The 21,389-nt window shown below is 45.6% G+C and overlaps 1 protein-coding gene across 1 annotated transcript; it reads left to right on the forward strand.

The window, feature by feature from the left end:
- Window positions 1–4,834: 4,834 nt before the first annotated feature.
- On the forward strand, window positions 4,835–20,254 carry SDR16C5 (short chain dehydrogenase/reductase family 16C member 5). The gene is made up of 7 exons (XM_036106077.2): window positions 4,835–4,980; window positions 9,561–9,907; window positions 12,488–12,619; window positions 14,801–14,900; window positions 16,883–17,027; window positions 17,687–17,812; window positions 19,945–20,254. The coding sequence occupies exons 2-7, from the start codon at window positions 9,575–9,577 to the stop codon at window positions 20,036–20,038; spliced, it is 930 nt and encodes a 309-aa protein (XP_035961970.2). The 5' UTR covers window positions 4,835–4,980; window positions 9,561–9,574; the 3' UTR covers window positions 20,039–20,254.
- The last annotated feature ends 1,135 nt before the right edge of the window (window positions 20,255–21,389 follow it).

The raw sequence follows: 21,389 nt of genomic DNA on the forward strand, positions 1-21,389 counted from the left end.
TGTTCTCGCTGATCTTCTGGGGGAGGGGACTTTTGCTGTGGTTCCCAAATGTCTTTGCTGGAGGTGGAATTGCCCCACCCTTGCCAGGTCAGGACTAAGTAATCTGCTCGGGTTTGCTTTCGGGAGCTTTTGTTCCCTGCATGCTTTCCATTCGGCTTTGGAGGAGGAGAGTAAAAATGGCGGCCTCCCAATCTCCACCCCGGAGGAACCAAGAACTCGGGGCCCCGCTCCTCAGTGCACCCCCAGAGAAAAGCAGTCAGTCACTCCTGTCTCCCCGGTCTCCGGCCGCACTCCATGCTCACCGGCCTGTGACCGAGCGTTTCTATCTCTGGCATCCGACTCGGTGTGGAGTCTCCAAACCCAGCAGATCCCTGCGGTGTGCTCCCATGCCACTCCTCCCGGGGAAGGAAGGTGAGTCTCCCCGGATATCTGCCACTTGTTGGGTCCCTGCTGGAGGAGCAGTGGCCCGAATGTGCTGCGGATCACGGTTTATGGCAACCCCGAGCTGAGAGCCCGCGCCTTGGCTCCGTCTCTGCAGCCGGCTTCCCTGCTCTGGTACCTGGGAGCTCTGCTACACTCAGGCATCCCCTGTCTTCCTGTGACCCCAAGGGTCCTGAGACCACACTGTCCCACGAGGGTTCCACTCCCCGCTTAGCCACTGGAGCGACGTCCCTCAGTGGAGCAGACTTCTAAAAGTTCCGATTTTGTGCTCCGCGGCTCTATCACTTGCCAGAAGCGGCTGATGGAGGCCCCTCCCCTGCCGTCTATCTTCCCGAATATCGCCTCAGATTCACTTCTCTGCACATCCTATCTTCCAGAAAGTGGTCGCTTTTCTGTTCAGAGAGTTGCTGCTATTCTTTTCTTCGATCTCCTGTTGAGTTTGTAGGTGTTCAGAATGGTTTGATCCCTATCCAGCTGAATTCCTGGGACCAGATGAAATCCAGGTCTCCTACTCCTCCCCCATCTTGCTCCGCCCCCCCACCAGCAACTTTTTCTAGAGCTAATAATATAAGCAATTAATGCCCTTCAGTAGTAGTATTTCCACCGATAGAATGAGAAGGGAAAAGAAATTCAAGAAGAGAAAGGCAAAATAAAAAAAGAACACTTAATCTGTGCCATGAGATACCAGCTGTGTTTGAATCATCTTCCAGCACGATTACCCAACCGAGGCAGAGTAAACCAGGTCAAATCTGCCTATGTTCACTACTCTAAATTCATAATTGCTCAAAAAATTGTTTTAAAAAGCTCATTAGACATTGAGGAGGGTATGTACTATGGTGAGCACTGTGAATTGTGTAAGACTGATGAATCACAGACCTGCACCCCTGTAACAAATAATACATTATATGTTAATTTAAAAAATATTGAATTAACTTGCTATAATATTCTACTAAGTTTTTATTTCTCTATGAGCTCCTTTTGTAACAATCCTAATTTCCACTCCAAGCTCCTCAAACATACAAAAAAATAATAAAAATAAAAATAAAAACCTCGTTAGAGGTGATAATGACCTTGGAATAAATAGAGGAGCAAAAATAAACCTATAACACCACTTCCTTTTGTATTTTTCCGGGACAGGCAGAATGGGGAGGTTTGGCTGTGTGCCGGGCCCTCCGGAACAATGGAATGCACAGGGAATTCCAGTCACATGTCCAGTCCCAGCACTGTCTCCCCTGAGCCTTAGTTTTCTGAAACTTCTTAGTTTTTTTGGACTACGGTTACTTTCCCAATAAGGTGGCAGTACAAGTGTCCTCTGTCTTTTTCAAGCCTTGGATTCCTTATTCCTATGCTTTGTTCTTCCTACTCTTTCACGTGAGTCCAGTGTATCTGTTTCCTACTTCCGATCCACCTTACACTGCTTTCTTCTTGTCACGGAAAATACAGATCTACCTTTCAATGAATTCTGTGCTGTTCTGAAAATTTTTAAATCTCCTGCTACCAAAATCAAGACAGTCTCCCCAAATAATACATTCTGGTAAAACTACTGTATTTTGAATGTGTCATCTGGTGACTAGATTTCTTCCACTGTTTTGCAAAGTAATCCCCAAAGACAATATATTCTTAAAATAGAGTCCTTTTTAAACAGCAGGTACGTACATTTTAATCATTATTTGGGTTTTTGATATAATAAAATAATGCATGACATTTGTAAAAAATCTAAAAATACAGAAACGTACAGAAGCCAGGGCTCCTGGGTGGCTCAGTCGGTTAAGTGTCTGCCTTCAGCTCAGGTCACGATTCCAGGGTCCTGGGATCGAGCCCCGCATCGGGCTCCCTACTCCACGGGAAGCCTGCTTCTCCCTCTCCCACTCCCCCTACTTGTGTTCCCTCTCTTGCTGTGACTCTCTGTCAAATGAATAAATAAAATCTTTAAAAAATAAAATTAAATAAAAATAAAAATACTCTCTTGGGGCGCCTGGGTGGCTCACTTGGTTAAGCATCTGCCCTCGGCTCATGTCATGATCCCAGTGTCCTGGGATCGAGTCCTGTGTCGGGCTCCCTGCTCAGCAGGGAGTCTGCTTCTCCCTCTCTCTCTCTCAAATAAATAAAATCTTTAAAAAAATAAAAGTATTTTCTTATCTTTCAGGATCATAGTCAGTCTGCTGAGTTTTCCCCACTTCACATCAAATCAGGGTCTTCTCAAAACACAAAGACTTTTATTTCCCTTAATGACATAATTAATGAAATTGCCACTGCTTTACATTCATATTTTGTTTTAATGGGATTTCTAATAATGCTCAAGATTTCTTTCCTGAGGTCTACTCTGTACCTTCTCATCAGAAAGAAGAGACAGCTCAGAATTTCACTCAGAGAAAATGTGGAGAGTTTGTGGGCTGGTGTTTTCCATTGGCTGCCCATCTGACCTCTTGCAGGCAGTGATCCTCACCTCCCCACCTTGGCCCATTCTGTCTCCGAAGTCTGGACGGCACTTCCAGCTACCTCTCCTCATGCAGGTTGGTTAGGGGCCCCTATTCTACGCACCCCAAACACATGGGGTGCATGTCTATTGTGAAAATAAAAACTGAAAATTTTTTAAAATTCCGAGCAAAGCCAGTTGAGTCATAAGAGCAAAATTTAATTTAGCTTATTTTGTAAGACTAACTTGACCTGGGCTCTTTCTTGCTTATACCTCTGACAAACATCAACTGTTTCCCAAGGTCCATATATGGTAACCACTGACAAATTTCCTAACACTTAAGAAAAGTCTATTATATTATAGAATTATATTTTATTAATATTATAACCATTCACAGTGAAGAATAAACAGTCACTGCTGTCTCACTATATAAGATGCTTTAATATGAGACTCATTCCACGTTTTGGTTTGAGTGCTCCCAGTCTGCAAACTTTCTGGTGTGTGTGCCATAAACTTTTACTAATTACTAGTTCAGGGATTCATTGGTCTTATGTCTGTTATTTCTGAACTTTTGACGCTAACACCCACACATGTGCAGTTCATGAATGAGTCTCCCCCTCGCTCCCCAAAGCTCTGCAGCTCTCCAGAGCCAAACACCGAGCCTTGCACAGCACGAGCCCGTAGGCAATGATTGCTGAGCTGAAACCACTACACACCCACCTGCCCATTCACCTTCAGATGCACAACTATGCACTTTGCACAGCTCACCGCAGCCTGGAGAACACCTGTAACGCGCTGGAATGACCTTCAAGGCTCTTCCCTGCACCAACTTTTCCAGGCTTATACAACCTGCGTGTTCCTTCTCACGGCCAAATAAAGAACAAATGTGCAGTTCCTCACACACCAATTGGCTAACCTGCTCTCCTTTGAGCCTTTACCACTTGTGTGTGTCTGACACAACCCTGAGTCAATTCCAAACACAGTCTTGTCCTGACTCTCCGGTTTTCCTTCAACACTCCATAATTTATTGATATTCCAGCTTCTTATGCCACCCAACAAACTCCACCCTGTATAATAAGCATTTCAGCAGTGATTTATTCTATATTAGAGGATTAGCTAATGTTAACTGAACATTTTTTTTCTTGACAGATACAACATTGCTTTATCTTCTAAATCCTTGTACACAGAGGTGTTCAATGAACACTGGTTGGACCAGAGTATGTTGTTGACTTTTTATCAACCTCATCTCCTTAGAACAAACTTCGCCTTCTCCTACTTCTTGGCCTCCTGCCAGTGCCGCACCCACTCCTGCTTAGCGCTCCACCCGCCTTCCAAGCGACTCTCCCACACCCACACTCCTTACAGCCACGGGGCCAGGGAAGCTGTTGACTTTGGTTCCAACTGCAGGAGTCAGATTCTGCTGGGAAACTCTGCATCTGTGCCCTGTTCTGCAAGCTGCAGAGAACTGACCTAGCTCCCTAAGCGCTCCCAGTTGTCCCCATCCAAGGACTCCTGCACCTGCCTCCTTTTTGGTCTCTAACACAAGGGTTCCCACTGTGTTCCCACTGCTGTGCTTTGGAAACACACGGGGAACCTTTTAAATGCTGATACTGGGCCCCTTCCAACCCAGAAATTATGATTTAGTAATCCAGGATGCAGCCTGGATGTCGGGATTTTTCAACATCCAGGGATGATTCCAATATTTGAAATCCCAGCGCGTTCGTCCAGCCGAATGTCCAGCCTCTAAAACTGGCAGCCTGGGAAAGGAAGGAAGAAGGAAGGAAGGAAGGAAGGAAGGAAGGAAGGAAGGAAGGAAGGAAGGAAGGAAGGAAGGAAGGAAGGAAGGAAGGAAGGAAGGAAGGAAGGAAGGAAGGAAGGATGGATGAGAGAGGGAGGGAGGGAGAGGGAGAGGGAGGGAGGGAGGGAGAGAGAGAGAAGCTGGTCTACGTGAGGCCCCAAGGCGGGTCCCCAGGGCGGCTCCACCCACTGCGCGGGCGGAGCCGTCCCACCTGGGACTCGGCTCGGAGATAAAACTCCTGAACCTCCCCCAGCCGCGAGCCAGCGACGCGGTGCCCGTGGCAGACCCCTGCTGCTCGGCGGATTGCTAAGGCTGCGTGTCTCCGGTGAGTTCCCGAAGTCCGGACCCGGGGCCGGGCGAGACCTCCGCGAGGAGGTGGCGCTGGCCCGCTCCGAGGCCCCCGTGGCTGGGCTCCCTGCCGGCGGTAAAGCTGTGGCGGGGTGGCATGGGGGGGGGGGGTGCGAGAGAGGGAGCGCCGGTGAGCCCTGGCCCGGCGTCTGGGGGTGAGCCGGCGAGAGCGCCACGCTGCTCTCTGCTTGGGGGGAGCGTCTACCACTCCCTCCCCACCGCTCCCAATTCATCGCGTACCTCTTACCAGGGCAATTTGCTGTGTCCTGGCCTGGGAAGCAGAAGACACCGGTCTATATTGCACCAAGTTAGTTCAGCACTTTTGTTTTGTTTTGTTTTGTTTTGTTTTGTTTTGTTTTAAGTAAGCTCTATGCCCAACGTGGGGCTTGAACTCAGGACTCTGAGATCGAGTTGCTGATCTCCCGACTGAGCCAGCCAGGTGCCCCAAGTTAGTTCAGATTTTGAACTAAGTAGTCAGGCTGTGGGATGGAAGCATCAAAGAAGTGTGTAACCTGATTAAATTTAAAATGCTCTGTAACTTCCTAAGAATTTACTTTTGTTTGTAAGTATACTTACTATCACATCTTTCGTTGCTATGGGCAGGGATCATAATTCATATGCTAGCAGGAACACCAATCAGAGCTCTAGGTAATGCAGTCATTTTGCTGTTGTTATGGGCCTGGCATTGTTCTAGGAAGGCCTCCACATTATGGGCATTAGGAGTGGAGGTGGAGATGATGTGTAACCTGGCAGGTGTTGAAATCCAGCCCAACTCCTCTTGCCCCATCCCCACCCCCACCCTATACACCCTGGAAGGAGGAGCTGTGTGCAGGGCAATGGAAACGCCCCCCCCCCCAATTTGCTCAGAAATTCCATAAGAGATCATAGGGTTGGTATTACACACCTTAATACTTTACCTGTATTAAGTCTTTTAATTTCCACAGCTCCCCCATTGGTGCATCCTGTGGAATCCCCTTATTTAGAAGAGGAAACTAAGGCACAAAAGATAAGATTTTAACCAAGGCTGCAGAAAAGTCAGTGGCAGATCCAGAATTCCAACCCAAACTTAAATCTCTACACCACACTACCTGTGCAGATGCCCGACAGACACCCTAAACCCCAAATGAGGGAGACCTCAGGATGCCAAGCTCTTAAGAACCTAGTAAGCATCAACCGAGATAGCAATAAGCGGTAAGACCTTGCTCTAGGTCTTACATCATGCCAACATTGAGACAGTGGAGTGCTGAAGTCTAGGGCCTCTGGCATCAAGAACCTTCCCCCAGGTCAGTGGTTAGACTTCTAGCCACCCACATGGTGTTGGAGCCCACAGAGGAAAGAAATAGACCTCTGGCATGAACTCTCATAGTGGTGTGCCTGAAAGGGGGCATGGGTGAGCTGGTGTGGGTCTTCTCATGGAAGGAGTGTTGGCCGTACCCAGGCTGTGCCTGGGGAGGGTGCCCAGGGTGCCCCATTAATGTGGGAAGCCTGACCCTCATCCTTGCAGGTCTGAAGACGCATACTCCACGACTGAGCTTAAAATGAGAGTCTGAAAATCACCGTTTGCCTTTCAGGGCACCTTCCTTCCAAATTCTCTAGAGCCTGAGAGGCTCTTTTATAAAAGGGGAGGGCTTTTATTCATTCATCAAATCATCCAGCTCAATCATCCAAAGCTACTATGTGAAAATAACTCCGAGCAAAGATGGCAGAGAGTTTGAGGGCCATTTCATCCAAAGCATGGTGAAACCCAGGGCTCCACCACAAGAACTCCCTTTGACCAATACATCCATGCCCCCTACCACCCCCATTCTAATTCTCTGGACAGACAGCATTAGACACACAGGCCAAAATTACCTCAAGCCTCAAACTCTTCCATCCCTCTGTTGGTCAAGCTGCTCCCAGATCCCTCTACCTCTAACCATTCATCATTTGGCTACTGGCTCAAATGTCACCTTCCAGTGAATCTCTCCTGTTGCTTCTTCCCCAGCACCCAATCTAAATCAGATCTCCCATCTACTCTCTATAGCACCCTGTAGTTTTCTTTGTAGTACGACGGCTTGTCATGATGTATTTATTTGCTCAATGTCTCTTTCTTCAACAAGACCCTTGGCTCAAGAGGGCAGTAATCACGGAATCCTCAGCCCCAATGCCCAGCATCAGACCTGCACGGCATCAGGGCTCAGTAAATATAATAAATGACCTCAGCTGACCCTGCACTAACTAGCACCGGGACCTTGGGTAAGCTACATGCATACTCTTTCTGATCTTAAGTCCCATCTGTCCAATGAGCCAAGAAACAACAATTTCCTAAGGGCCTTGCCATGCTCCCAGCCCTGCTGTTGATGAATCTATCCACCCATCATCATGAACAGTGACTAGTCTATCCTCAGCCAAACTGCAAAGTAAGTGAACCTGCTGGTTCTTTAATGAAGGACATCTGCCCTCAGCTGTGCCTCTCAATTGGACACCCCATTCAGGGAAGCCTCCCACCCCCAGCACAGGATGCCCCTGCTAAATATGTCTTCTCATCCTGTAGAAAATAAGACCTTCCCTTCTTTCCCAGCTGCTTTTTGGTAAAGCTTCTTAGAAACCCATTCTCACTAAAGTGATAACAGGATATAAGCTATAGCCTTGTATGAGTTTGTCAAAGGGAGGACTTTTTTTTTTTTTTAAGATTTTATTTATTTGACAGAGAGAGACACAGCGAGAGAGGGAACACGAGCAGGGGGAGTGGGAGAGGGAGAAGCAGGCTCCCCGCGGAGCAGGGAGCCCGATGCGGGGCTCGATCCCAGGACCCTGGGATCATGACCTGAGCCGAAGGCGGACGCTTAACGACTGAGCCACCCAAGCGCCCCAAAGGGAGTCCTTTTATTCATACAGCAAACATATTGGGTGATTTCTCCATGAGCAGTACTCCGTATCTGAGAAACATGCTAACATCCATAAAACACTTACTGGGGGTTAGCATTGCAGTCCTGCACACAACATTCATTCTCATTTCATCTGTAAAATCACCCTGTGCTACGGGACCAGTAGATATGTGGAGAGCGAGGCCCCGAGAGGCTAGTAGCCTGCCCCAGATTTCACAGGTAGGCATGGGCAGGGCAGGACAGCTATCCACTCTGTCTCTCACCTATATTCTACAGTGCCAAGGCTGTGGTCTTGCACTGGTGGTCAGTGGTGTGGGATGGAGGTCTCAGAGTCTGGGGAAGGGGGGGTATCCCATGCTTACAGCGAATCTGTTGGAAAAGGTTTAGAACATCAATTACTCCTTTTCAAGGATGTTCTACAAATAGGATTTTACTTTTTTTTTTTCCTTGAATCTCAAATATTTTTAAGCTTTTTACTTGGGTATAGTTGACACGCAGTGTTACATTAGTTTCAGGTGTACAATATAGAGATTTAACAAGTCTATACATTATGCCGTGTGCGCAAGTGTAGCTATAATCTGTCACTATACTACACTATTACAGTACCATTGACTATACTCCCCATGCTGAGCCTTTTATTCCCATGACTTACTCATTCTATAACTGGAAGCCTGTATCTTCCACTCCCCCTCACCCATTTCCCCCATCCTCCTACCCCCTCTCCCTCTGGCAACCACCAGTTTGTTTCCTGTATTTATAGGTGTGATTCTACTTTTTTTTGCTTGTTTATTCTTTTTTTTTTAGACTCCATGTATGAGTGAAATCATATGGTATTTGTCTTTCTCAGTTTGACTCATTTTACTTAGCGTTATATTCTCTAGGTCCATCCATGTTGTTGCATGATCTCATCCTTTTTTAAGGCTGCATAATATTCCTCTGTGTGTGTGGTGTGTGTGTGTGTGTCCCCTACATCATCCTTATCTATTGAACGTTAGATTTTAAATAATGACACAAAATTAGAGAATGACTGTGCAAATTAAAAAACACAAACCCAGGGGCCCCTGGGTGACTCTGTTGGTTAAGCGTCCAACACTTGGTTTCAGCTCAGATCATGATCTCAGGGTCATGAGATCGAGCCCTGCATAGGGAGGGAGTCTGCTTCTCTCTCTACACCTCCCCTTCTGCCCCTCCCCACTGCTCGTGTCGCTCTCTCTCTCTCAAATAAATAAGTCTTTAAAAAAATAACAACAACAACAAAACCCCACAAACCCAAAAGGAGACAAAAGTAAAACCAGAGAGGTAGCCGTTACCACATAAACATTACAATATAGTTATGACTTTGAACATAAAAGCAGTCAACGGGACTTGGGATTATTATGAAGAAAGGTTAACTGTGAGAAATAATTAAGTTCTCCTTCAGGTTAAATGTTGGTGTGGTTGCAGTTCCTGGTTAGGGAAACTTTCTGTCCTGTACAACACTCAGATGCGGGCTCAGCTTGGGGCTGTGAATGAAGCTGGCCAAGACACAGGCCCTGTGTCTGCCTTAGTTCAGAGTCTGCTACCAAGAGAGCAGCTTAAACAACACGGCCCCCTTTCTGCTGCTATCTCAGAAAACGTGAGCTCCACGTAGTCCACACGCTCACAGGGAATGGTCACGGAGCTCTTGATGTGGGTCTCTCTTCCTTTATAGGTCTCAGCCACAACATGGCTTCCAACCTGAAGTCAGCCAAGAAATTGATGGTTTTCTTAGGAAAATCAATGATTGCTTTTCTGGAGACGTTGATTTTCATCATCATCCCCAGACCACGGAAGAACGTTGCTGGTGAAATCGTGCTCATCACTGGCTCCGGGAGCGGACTGGGAAGGTTCTTGGCCCTCAAATTTGCCCACCTTGGATCCGTGCTGGTTCTCTGGGATATCAACGAGGAGGGGAACGAGGACACATGCAGGATGGTGCGGGAAGCTGGGGCCCCAAGAGTTTATGCCTACACTTGTGACTGCAGCCAAAAGGAAAACGTATACAGAGTGGCCGAGCAGGTAGATCTCGCGTCTCACTGTTCCCTGCGGGGTAGTGAGCACTATATGCAGATACGCACACATGCCTCCATTTCTCTGTCTCTTTGCCTTGCTCAGTGCAGATTTGCCTGTCTCCAACATCCCTTTAATTTAAAAAATATTGGGGAGTGGGAATTCGGATTTTTGAGTTGTCACCGTATACAATACACCACACAAAGCACCCCATCTATATTACATCCTAATCCTATAAAGTGAGGTCCATGACTATCTCTATGTCACAGATAAGGAAACCAGGGCTTAAGGAGGTAAGTAGCTCCCTCAAGAAACGGCTACTAAGTAGCAAAGATCCAGCTCAGCCTTGAGTCTGTTGACTCCGTGGCACATACCAGGTGGTACAGGCCGGCGCTGGCCCCCGTTACCATATAGGAGGTAGAAGGTGGCCCCCTTCGTGGAGGAGAAAGGAGACATAGAGATATTGAATAATCTGCTCAGGGGTCCCAGAGCCAGCACAGGACGAAGCCAGAGCTTGAACCCGTATCCGATCTGAGCTGAAATCCAGCTATTTCCACCACACCACAGGGCCTTTCACTTGAATGTATATTTCTCTTAAGTAATCATAAGAAAATCAGAATATTTCATTCATCCTAAAGATGCTTAGCCGCAGTTGCTCCTTTGGTGATGATACAGCTGCACGTTCAAAGAAGGATTTCAGGAAATCAAAACCCCAGTAAGCAGCGGTAAGAGGTTTTTTTTTGTTCATCGAGGTGCGTACTTGCTTGCTGCCTCTTTTCCCTCATAAGGCTTTTCTCTATCCCCCCATCGGCACGTCACTCTCGTGAGCCATCTTTTTGGTGGCCCCCAGAATTCCCCAATTTAGTGAGAAGGAAGGAACCAGACTGGCCTGCGAAGAGCAGCCGAGCCCCATCGGAAAGTTCAAGCACAGCTTCTCGGCCCCTACCCCGAATCCGAATCCCTTGCCGCTTCCCGCTTCACTTCCTAGTGGTAAGCTTGGCAGGTCATTAGCAGGGGAGTGTGTAGCTTCTGTTGAAATTTGTCTTTAAATTCTATGCATCTGTGACTACCATCTCCAGTCCCAGGAAGCCCGGTACAGTCTGGAGACCCCAACCTGACAAGCTAGCGCCTCCCTCATAGTGCAAGTGTGTCTCTCTCCTACGGCCAACCTCGCAGATGAATCTCTGTGCACTTAGAGTCCTGATCACCTGGCATGTTCCCTCATGCTTGACGGCAAACAACTTCTCTAGCCACTCTTAAGCAATAATTGGTTCGCATTCAAATGCTGAAGACCATCCAATATTGAGCAAGCTAATACGAGGCCCTCTATAAATAATTGCCTCAGGTAGGGCTAGTTGTTTCTAGCCTTGACTGCTGTTCAGCTTGAATTTGACTAAATATTTTTCACCACTCTCCAAATAAAGCTCGAAGTCAGATTTGTTTCCAGTGCTTTTATCTGAAAATGCTACCGTAAAAGGTGAGGTTTCCTTGGTCTCTGTTTCATCTTAGATTTTCCCTAGGCTGCCGATCTAGTTGGCTCATAAATCCCTACCACATCACCCTCATTGCTGGAGCTCAGGCCTTCCAGGGCAGCGGATGAGGTGGTGGCTTCCACCTGGCTTCAGTAATACATCCCGCTCTGTGCCAGACGGTACCATCCGTGTAGGGAGGTGCACAACACACATGCACACGCATGCACACACACAGCTAGAGATGTAAAGGGTACTGCCGTGAGCTTCTTGTTCGGCCCAGGATAGCGGCAACCAGGGGTTCTTTCTGATCTGAGGACAGAGCCCCTGCTTGGAATACAAATTACAGTAATGAAATTCAAAGCACAGAAAGGAACGAAGGGACATCACCATCTCCTGTCTCCAATCCTGGCAAATCCTGCACTCACTTCTGCCCTAAGGGCTAAGATTACAAGCTGAAGATTTACTATAAGCGAAAGGCTCCAAGGTCCCACCCAGAAATTTTATTTCTTAAATACAAGTTATGGAGTACCTACTGTGGCTAGCGTTACAGAAGCAAATGGGGCTTACTCCGATCCTTCCTTCACATATCTTAACACCTAGAAGCCTGTGGTAGGGAGAAGGAAACCAGCTCGTTGGTACAAGCAGGACAGACAGGTTCTGAGCTGTGCCGTGTGCATAAAACCCGTTTAGGAATTTTGTGCTTCCTCCGTATCTTCCTACTCCACCCCATCTCGGTGTGTGCTGGGTCTTGATTTATATGGCATGGCTGTAATGCCTTATGTCCTGTCACAATGATTGAAATAAACCTACTACTTACACAGATACTGAAACAAAATGACTAGAATAGCTCTAACTGCTCTACCTGTTAAGGAAAGTAGCCCTGCCATGTTGGAACCATCCTAAGAAGGGGGGAAGAAACGAGAAGAAAAGCATCAGACATGGATCTCTGACGCACTGTAAATTCAGCAAAGGAAATAAAGCATACTCTGTTTGCAGAGTGCATAAACTCCGTCTGAGTTAACTAGGATAAGGAAGCATGTAAAACTATGGGAAATTCAAACTTAGATCATGTAAAGAATTACTCCATGGGTGGTGTTGCTCTTGTTATTCAACGCAGGTTAAAAAAGAAGTTGGCGATGTCTCCATCCTAATCAACAATGCCGGAATTGTGACAGGCAAAAGTTTCCTCGACTGCCCAGATGAGCTGATGGAAAAGGCTTTCGATGTGAATTTCAAAGCACATTTATGGGTGATTATTTTTTCTTCTCATGATAAATCTAAAGTTATTCTGAATTTAGAAGTACCTTCCTCTTGTTATCTTACAATTTTTGTTCTTCTCTAACCAAAGCACAGACTTCTCAATTTTAGATTTGACCCAGTCTACCCAGATGTCCCCACGCCCCCCCCCCACCCCGATCCAACTTAACCTGCACCTGCCTGAGCCTCTGCTAAGGAATCCTGCCAAGACACAATTGTCCCACGGTTTTACTGTGAAATAAGGGATCAGAAGAGTGAAAAGATTTGCTCAAGGCTACACAGAAATGATAGCACGTAGACATGACCAGGGAGCTCTTACAATTTGCCTAAGCTGGAACTCTTTTGAAAGTGGAAAAGGTAAATAATAATAATAACAATAAAGAAAGTGAAAGAGGGCATTATCAATAAACAAGCATTAATCAGGTCTAGTCTGGGCAAATGAAGACATATAGTCACCTCACTCAGTATCTAAGCAGGCAAAGGGGAGTTTCTACCAGTAGCCTGGGTGACTTTAAAGGGCACAGGACAGGTGCCTCGGACAGTAAGGGGCACAGCCCCTGACCTCCAATGTGATATGCCCCTTGCAGAAGTTGGGTTTTCCTAGCTTTTGCTGAAACCAGTCTTGCCACGCCTCCCCACCCATGCGCATGCCCTCCCTTGCCTCTCCCTGCTGTCCTGGGCAGCCCTTGGCTGGGAGGGAGTATTTGCTGGAGAATTCTGAGCTGCCTTCCATCCTCCTTATACCTCCCTACCCGGACTCCCCGCCCAGCTCTCATTTGGCAGCCTTCACATGTTATTTGGACTTTGTCGGTTTCTGTCCCCTAGTTTCACCAAAAGTGTCCTGGCACTGGTGTTCTGTATTATTTCCAGAAGAAAGATGGAAAGATTCAGAACTAAGTGACCACCATGTTCCTTTGGGAGCTACTGCAAGTGATTTTTGTCTTGTCCCAAATATCCCTCTCCTTCATTAGAAGGAAGTTAGATTCTTTGGCCAGAATGAAGATGAAACCATCATCTCATTAATAGTCTCCACTTCTGCTGCGTTCTTTTTCCTCCTCGGTCTCCTCTTTCTCTTCTTTCTCTCTCTCTTCCTCTAGTTGTCCCCAGAATGCTGGTGTATCCCTGGCCCCCATCATTCTCATTCTGGACGCTCTTTCTGGGCAAGTCCACGTACGTTCTTTGAGCCCCTGCATGGAGTAGACGCTTAACTGCCAATGGGTCGAGGGCTCCTGGTGACTGTACTCCCAAGGGATGCGTCCCCAGGGAGAAGTAAAGAGACTCACCGCAGACCATCGGAACTCAGGGAGCTTTTTATTATGCTGCTCTTTTGGCTCATTTTGATTTTCCACCTCTCTCTAAGTGTTAGTTTCTCTCGGAAAGTCATCGTGATGCACACAAAGGTTGTCTGACTTTTATAAGAGATCCCTTTTCTCATATTTATTCATATGATTCAAATTTGAAAATAAACATGAAATAGAAATTCACATAAATATGCAAGTATTCCTGTTTGAGGAGTTATTTCTGCGTTGTAGAGCCTATCTTCTATCAAAACTCATCTCTCTCTCCTTTACCTTCTTTTTCCAGTCCCACATCAAAGGTGAAGGTGCTCTATAGTACTGAGGACACAGCACACATCCTTTCTAACATATCCTCTCTACTGACATGGAATCCAAATTAGAAACCACTATTCAAAGAAGTAGAGATGAATTTCAAAACAAAGTGATATTTTTAAACTGAAGCCTATAATGGTATGTCCTATGAACAATGTTCAGAAAAATTTGAAATCCAAATATGATCCAAGGGGCGGAAAAGGCAATATAAATCTAAATAATCATATCTCCGAGTACTCTTACTGGTTTGTGGATTGTGCCTGCCACAGTTAAGATTCTCCGATCCTGCTTGAATTAATGTATGAATATTGCTTTTCGAAGTCACATATGAACAAAATATAATTCTAAATAAATTATTTTTAATAATATTGGAACTGCCATCACGAAAATACTGATTTACCAGGTTGAACAAACTAAGAGGCTTACTTGCCAGATGTTTACATTTTTATACCCCAGTGCCTTCAAATATTTTTATGAGCTTAAAAGATTCTTTTCATCACAACAGTCATATAAACATCTGAAAAAAGTATAAAATGTTAACAGTTCTTCCTTGCTCTTCTTAGACTTATAAGTTCTTTCTACCTGCTATGATCGCTAATGAGCATGGACATTTGGTTTGCATTTCAAGTTTAGCTGGATTAACTGGAGTAAATAAACTGGCAGGTAAGAGAAATGTAATATTTAGCAGTTGCAAAAAGTTTTATAACTTTATCTTACTTAGCTCTGAACAATTAGCATTGATTTGATGTACCAGTGATAAAGGGTTATAAATTAAGAGACATATTCAATAAGGTAAGTGGTTGAGAAAATGGTACAGCAAAACTGCCTATTAGATTTGCTTACATGCAGTTGAACTTTGCACTTTGGAATCATTAGGTCAGTGCAATCCCCTGGGCTTTCAAAAAAAGAGAAAGAGAGGGTGTCTGGGTGGCTCAGCCAGTTAAGCATCTGCCTTTGGCTCAAGTCGTGATCCCAGGGTCCTGGGATCAAGTCCTGCATTAGACTCCCTGCTCAGCGGGGAGTCTGCTTCTCCCTCTGCCTCTCCCCCCTGGCTTGTGTGAGCTTACTCACTCTCTCTCTCTCTCTCTCTGTCAGATAGATAGATAGATAGATAGATAGATAGATAGATAGATAGATAGATGATAGATAGATAGATAAAATTTAAAAAAGAGGAAGAGAGAGAACTTACTGATAAATTCTTTTTATGCAAGTGATTAGAGTAGTCACCGTCTGGGGGACCCCTGGCACTGTTATCAGGATGGTAAGGAGGAGCACTCTGCCTTCTGAAATTTCCATTAAGTGGTCTCCTTCGGCTGGGGGTTTGGAGAAAGTTTCTCCAGCCCAAAAAATCTAAAATTAACCTCTCTGCTTTTCCACTGGTTGAAGACTCGCAGCTCAAGATGCACAGCAGTGGTCTTAGCATGGTTCATCTCAGTTATGGGAACAGTGTTTTCAGAACCACCAGTCACCCCAAATTTTACCTGTCTATACACATCTCCCGGTACACGGGACTCCCCTATCTCCATCCTTCTTAGAATTCACTGGTTTTATTGTGACCTCACGGGTCTCTGAACTCCTACAGGTCTATTTGCAGGTCCTATGAATCCTATTCCTGGCACAATATCTCTATCTTAAGATACAAGACTCTCCCATGCCCATGTTCACCTTAGAAACGTGTAAGACTTTTGTAATTCTCACCCTGTGGATCTTGGCACCCCTGCATCAGAATCAGCAGGCATGCTATTTAGAATGCAGATTGCCTGAGTCCTGGGCTGTTTCTGCTCATCTGAATTTCAGAGATGCAGGGGCTCAGTGAACTGCATTAATGCCCCATGACTCAGGTGCTCCTAGAAGCTGCTCAGGACTCCCCTCTCCTCTTCCCTTCCTCTACTGTCTAACCCACCACAATCTAGGGACCTGACTCGTGCCGGTGGTAGTGTCTGCTTCTGACCATGTGAGGAAAAGAAGAGTCAGAGTCCATCGACATGCAATTTCTTCTCCAAATATTTCCATTCTTCGAGTTCAAGATTCAGGTGTTTATTTGAAGTGAGTGTGATTGTAGGCTGAAAGCTCAAAACTGACATGGATGCCACTTTCCATGCCCCCTGCGTTTTCAAGATGTGTAAGAGGTGGAGGTTGACGTTTGCCAGTCTGTTTTCTCTAGCAAAGGGAAGAAAGAGTCATAGTTAGAAGAAAATTTGATCTGAGTATCACAACCCATGGTGATCTTGCTTGCCTGGACTCCTACATCCCTTATTATTTTATTTCTTCTTTTGTGTGTCTCCCTGTCCCGATGGTCTTGAAACTCTTTGGGACACACATGTCACTGCCCCGTGGAACAGCTCCCACAGTGTCTGACCACTTGTCGGGGTGGAAGTAAAGCCTTGCAGTGTGACCTGCAGGAGGCTCCCCGAAGCCCTGCATCTCCCGAAGGGCACTTGGTCCTTGTCAACCGACCTTTAGGTGATGGTGCTCCTCCCAACTCGTTCCTCTCTTCCTCCAGTGGGTGCAGACCACGATCATACAAAATAAGAACTCTGAAATCATTGTCCCATTCTCTGTGTGTGTTTGTGTTACGAGGAAACCTTGACATAATGCCATTTAAAAACTCTAGAATATACATTACCATTGTTTGCCTTTTTCAGATTACTGTGCAAGTAAATTTGCAGCCTTCGGATTTGCTGAATCTATATTTATAGAAACAATGGCCCAGAAACTAAAGGGGATAAAAACCACTATTGTGTGCCCATTTTTTATGAAAACTGGAATGTTTGAAGGTTGTTCTACTGTGTAAGTATGTCCTTTGATTTCAAAGAAACTACATTTTTTTAAATGATTGAAAATGATTAAAAATTATTTTATTTTGTTCTATCCATTAACGTTGTTTAAAAAGGTATTCCTTAGGATTCAGCCTGATTTATAAGTGATTTCAGAATTGTTTCTTTCTTCAAATGTGTTTGTGTTTAAGATATTGAGTTTAAGGGGGGTGGTTTATCAAGGCTGGGTCCAACTCCTACCACACCATAGCCAGGTCTGCTAGCCGTCTCCCCAGCATTCCTGGCCATAGTCTGTCTGTCCCACCAAACTCCCTGACTGACTCCACGGCAGGACTGAAAATTACTGGAGCGGGGGGACACCAATGCCCAGCTCTGCATCTCACAGAGATGAAAGTAAGTTGTTCAATATGGTTTCACATAGATGCATATACTGTATCACTAGTGTATTAATTAGAATCATCATTTGCCATTTCAAAATAAAGTTGTTACTAGCACGTTGATAATAAAGGAGTAAAGATAGAAATAAATCAAATCTGGAAGGGAAAGAAGCAAATAAGTGATTATTATAGCCTTTTTAAGCCCTAATTTATCAGATTTTTTTTAGTAATTTAACTTGGTTTTTTTGTTTTTGTTTTTGTTTTTGTTTTTGTTTTTGTTTTTTTTACTCCTTAGCCATCCTTTTCTGTTACCAGTTCTGGAACCAGAGTATGTAGCTGACAAGATAGTAGATGCCATCCTGGAAGAGAAAATATACTTAAATTTGCCAAGGTTTTTGTCCTTCTTGATGTTTTTAAAAAGGTAACAATATCAGCTTCCTATTACTTCTGTAATGAGCCAATCAACAACTTATTTTCCTACCAGGAGGAGCCACTCTAAAAATACCTGTTAAATGAATTCACTTTGATCCCTTCCTTGTGCCTGTTTGCTGACACGATCTCAAATTCGCATAGGTGCAGTGCTTCCCGTGAGTCTAGAAGATGGAACTGGATCCTGCCAGCCCTATCTTAGTATTGCATTATTGTTAGAGAGAAGTGGACTTACTGAATGATCTGTGGACGGACTGAAGTCATTTTTTTTTTTTTTTAAGACAGATGGTCTTTCTTGTGGGCATCATAGAATAATCATGTTGGAACAGATATTGTGTCCATGCTTCCTCAAGTACAGATCCCCAGAGTCAAGGGCAGACAGTAAGCCAAACATTTCAGGAAGTTGTAGTATGGGTAAAACTGGCAATAGAGGATAAATTTGAAGTATAAGAGGGTTAAAAGAGTTGGGGGTGGGGGACTGAAAAGGACCCGAGAGCATCTTTGCTTACCCTCTCTGCTCCCCATTGGATTTTAGTGCTGAGATCCATCAGCGGCAGTCTGCGACCAGGGGACCCAGTTCTAGGAAGGGTGATACCAAATTGCTGAGCAGCTGTAAATTTCCCACTATCTCAATTCATTTTCTGGACTGTAACAGGTCATCAAGTCATACGACACCCCCGCCCATCGGGCTTTCTGCTTCGCAAGGAAGCACATTCCATTACTGAACCACTTCTCTCCGTGGCATTGAAATCTGTCTCGTTTTAACGTTCACTGGCTCTAACTTTACCCTCTAGCACTATGACTAATTCCATTCCTCTTGACAACAGTTCCTTAGTTATTTTAACATAGATATTATGGCTGGCAGCCACTGTCCTTCTTGCATGAGGAAATGCTTTTTTCTCTTCAGTTAATTGTATCTACTTTGTGCAATGCAACGAAATCATTCCTATATAAGACAGTATGGGTGTTCACAGGACAGTGGCTGTCTGCTGCCTAATTGATAGAAGTACGTGGTATAGTAATGCCAACTATAAAGAACATAGGACTTAATTTTTCTAATGTTTTTGAATAATCATAGAGGTTATATTTACTTTTATAAGATATTAGTTCTGGACCCCAAGAGATCTACATAGTTCCTGATAAGCATTTGGAAACATGAGGAAGTTCAGTAAAGGGGATGACGTCACACATTCCCTCAAATATTCATTAGTAGGCATTAGAGAGTGCTTAATGTGTGCCACGAAGGATCTGGGGTTACGGCAAAGAAGGAGAGAGACAAGAGTCCCTGCCCTCATGGAAATTTCCTTCTTGAGGGTGGGTGGCAGGGAACAGACAAAAAAGTAAAGAAAAGTCATGCTGGGTAGTCATAAGTGCTAGGAAGAAACATAAAGCAAGAAAGAGAAATCCCAGAGTGGGAGGCAGGAGGTAATTCAGGTTGAGCCCCAGTGTTCAGTGTGTTGCTCAGGGGAGGGATCATGGAAAAGGTAACATGTGACATCCTGGGGTGCCCGCAGATGGACAGTGAGCTCAGTGTCCTTTCCTTTACCCAATGCTGAGGACGAGTGTTAGGTTTACTGTGCCTCGCCTTGCTCTGCAATGTGAATGTCAGATGGACGGGATCTGTGCTCTGTTGGGAAGGGTGAGTGGGGATGGAGAAGATGAGCAGTCCTACCTGGGTCTTGCCAAAGGTCTGGGGACCTTTCTAATCCCCATAGGAGTCTCAGAAAGAGAGATTGATGACTTCATTTGATACCAGAAGAAATGGGCTTGAGGGCTAAATAATGGACCTGAGATGGCATGTTAAGTGACAAAGGTAGGATTCAAGCCAGGCTTATTCAACTCCACAAGACTTCACTGCTTCCTGTCAATCATTACATAGTTTGGAAACTGAGATGAGAAGTGAGTTGAATAAATGTAAATAAAGCCAGAAGAGATATAGAAACCCTGGGCCAGTGTCCTCCCACATAGCGGACAAGCCTCGAGTGATCCTAAAGCATGCACACTAATGTGTGCGTATGCTAATGACTTCCATCTACAACAAGTCAGTGATGCTGCATTTTGGCTGAGTTGATAAAGGTGCTTCCATGATAATAACCAAGAAAACCTCTCTTATGTTCTCTTTAGTATCTTGCCTGTCAAGGTGTCAGTTCTTCTGGCTGACTATCTGGGCGCCCTGAATGTAATGGATGGCTTTGTTGGCAAGAACAAGAAAAACTAAAGACCAACTCAGTGGCTGATACCATCTGATACCCAGCATTCCATAATCCTGATTTCAATGAAGAAAAGCATTTTTGTCCAACAATGTATCTGGAAACTACAAGTACCATTCTTTTTCTGCTCCCTGGACTACTATTTTCAACCAATGCCTTTGAAAATAATGTTCCTATCTGCTTTTTGGTTGTTTTTTTTTTTTAATTAAAAAAAATTGCCCGTTTTTGTCATGTCTGCTTGCAACCGATGTGTAAGAAAAAGAATCCTGGGGGGGGCGGAGCAAGATGGCGGAGGAGTAGGAGACCTGGATTTCATCTCCTCTCAGGAATTCAGCTGGAGGGGCGCCTGGGTGGCTCAGTTGTTAAGCGTCTGCCTTCGGCTCAGGTCATGATCCCAGGGTCCTGGGATCAAGCCCCGCATCGGGCTCTCTGCTCAGCGGGAAGCCTGCTTCTCCCTCTCCCACTCCCCCGCTTGTGTTCCCTCTCTCGCTGTGTCTCTCTCTCTGTCAAATAAATAAATTAAAAAAAAAAAAAATTTAAAAAAAATAAATAAATAAATAAATAAATAAATAAATAAAGGAATTCAGCTGGATAGGGATCAAACCATTCTGAACACCTACAAACTCAACATGAGATTGAAGAAAAGAATAGCAACAACTCTCTGAACAGAAAAGCGACCACTTTCTGGAAGGTAGGACGTGCGGAGAAGTGAATCCGAGGCGATATTCGGGAAGATAGACGGTGGGGGAGGGGGCCTCCATCAGCCGCTTCTGGCAAGTGATAGAGCCATGAAGCACAAAATCGGAACTTTTAGAAGTCTGCTCCGCTGAGGGACGTCACTCCGGTGGCTCACTGGGGGGTGGAACCCTCATAGGACAGTGTGGTCTCAGGACCCTCGGGGTCACAGGAAGACCAGGGGTGCCTGAGTGCGGCAGAGCTCCCAGGTATCGGAGCGGGGAAGCCAGCTGCAGAGACGGAGCTGAGGCGCGGGCTCTCAGCTCGGGGTTGCCATAAACCATGATCCGCGGCACAGTCGGGCCACTGCTCTTGCAGCAGGGACCCAACAAGCGGCAGATACAGGGAGACTCACCTTCCTCCGCCGGGAGGAGCGGCGCGGGAGCACACCGCAGGGATCTGCTGGGTTTGGAGACTCCACACGGGGTCGGGTGCCAGAGATAGAAACGCTAGGTCACAGGCCGGGTGAGCACGGAGTGCAGCCCGAGACCAGGGAGATGGGAGTGACTGACTGCTTTTCTCTGGGGGCGCACTGAGGAGCGGGGCCCCAAGTTCTTGGCTCCTCCAAGGCGTAGATTGGGAGGCCGCCATTTTCACTCTCATCCTCCAAAGCTGTACAAAAAG

Source organism: Halichoerus grypus, chromosome 5 (assembly GCF_964656455.1).
Source record: "Halichoerus grypus chromosome 5, mHalGry1.hap1.1, whole genome shotgun sequence".
NCBI lineage: Eukaryota > Metazoa > Chordata > Mammalia > Carnivora > Phocidae > Halichoerus > Halichoerus grypus.

Excerpts from the sequence above, each read along its gene's own strand:
- SDR16C5 (XM_036106077.2), top strand. The coding sequence starts at position 9,575 with ATGGCTTCCAACCTGAAGTCAGCCAAGAAATTGATGGTTTTCTTAGGA. Across the intron at positions 17,028-17,686 it reads TTTGAAGGTTGTTCTACTGT|CCATCCTTTTCTGTTACCAG; the intron begins GTAAGTATGTCC and ends TTTACTCCTTAG. Across the intron at positions 17,813-19,944 it reads TTCTTGATGTTTTTAAAAAG|TATCTTGCCTGTCAAGGTGT; the intron begins GTAACAATATCA and ends TGTTCTCTTTAG.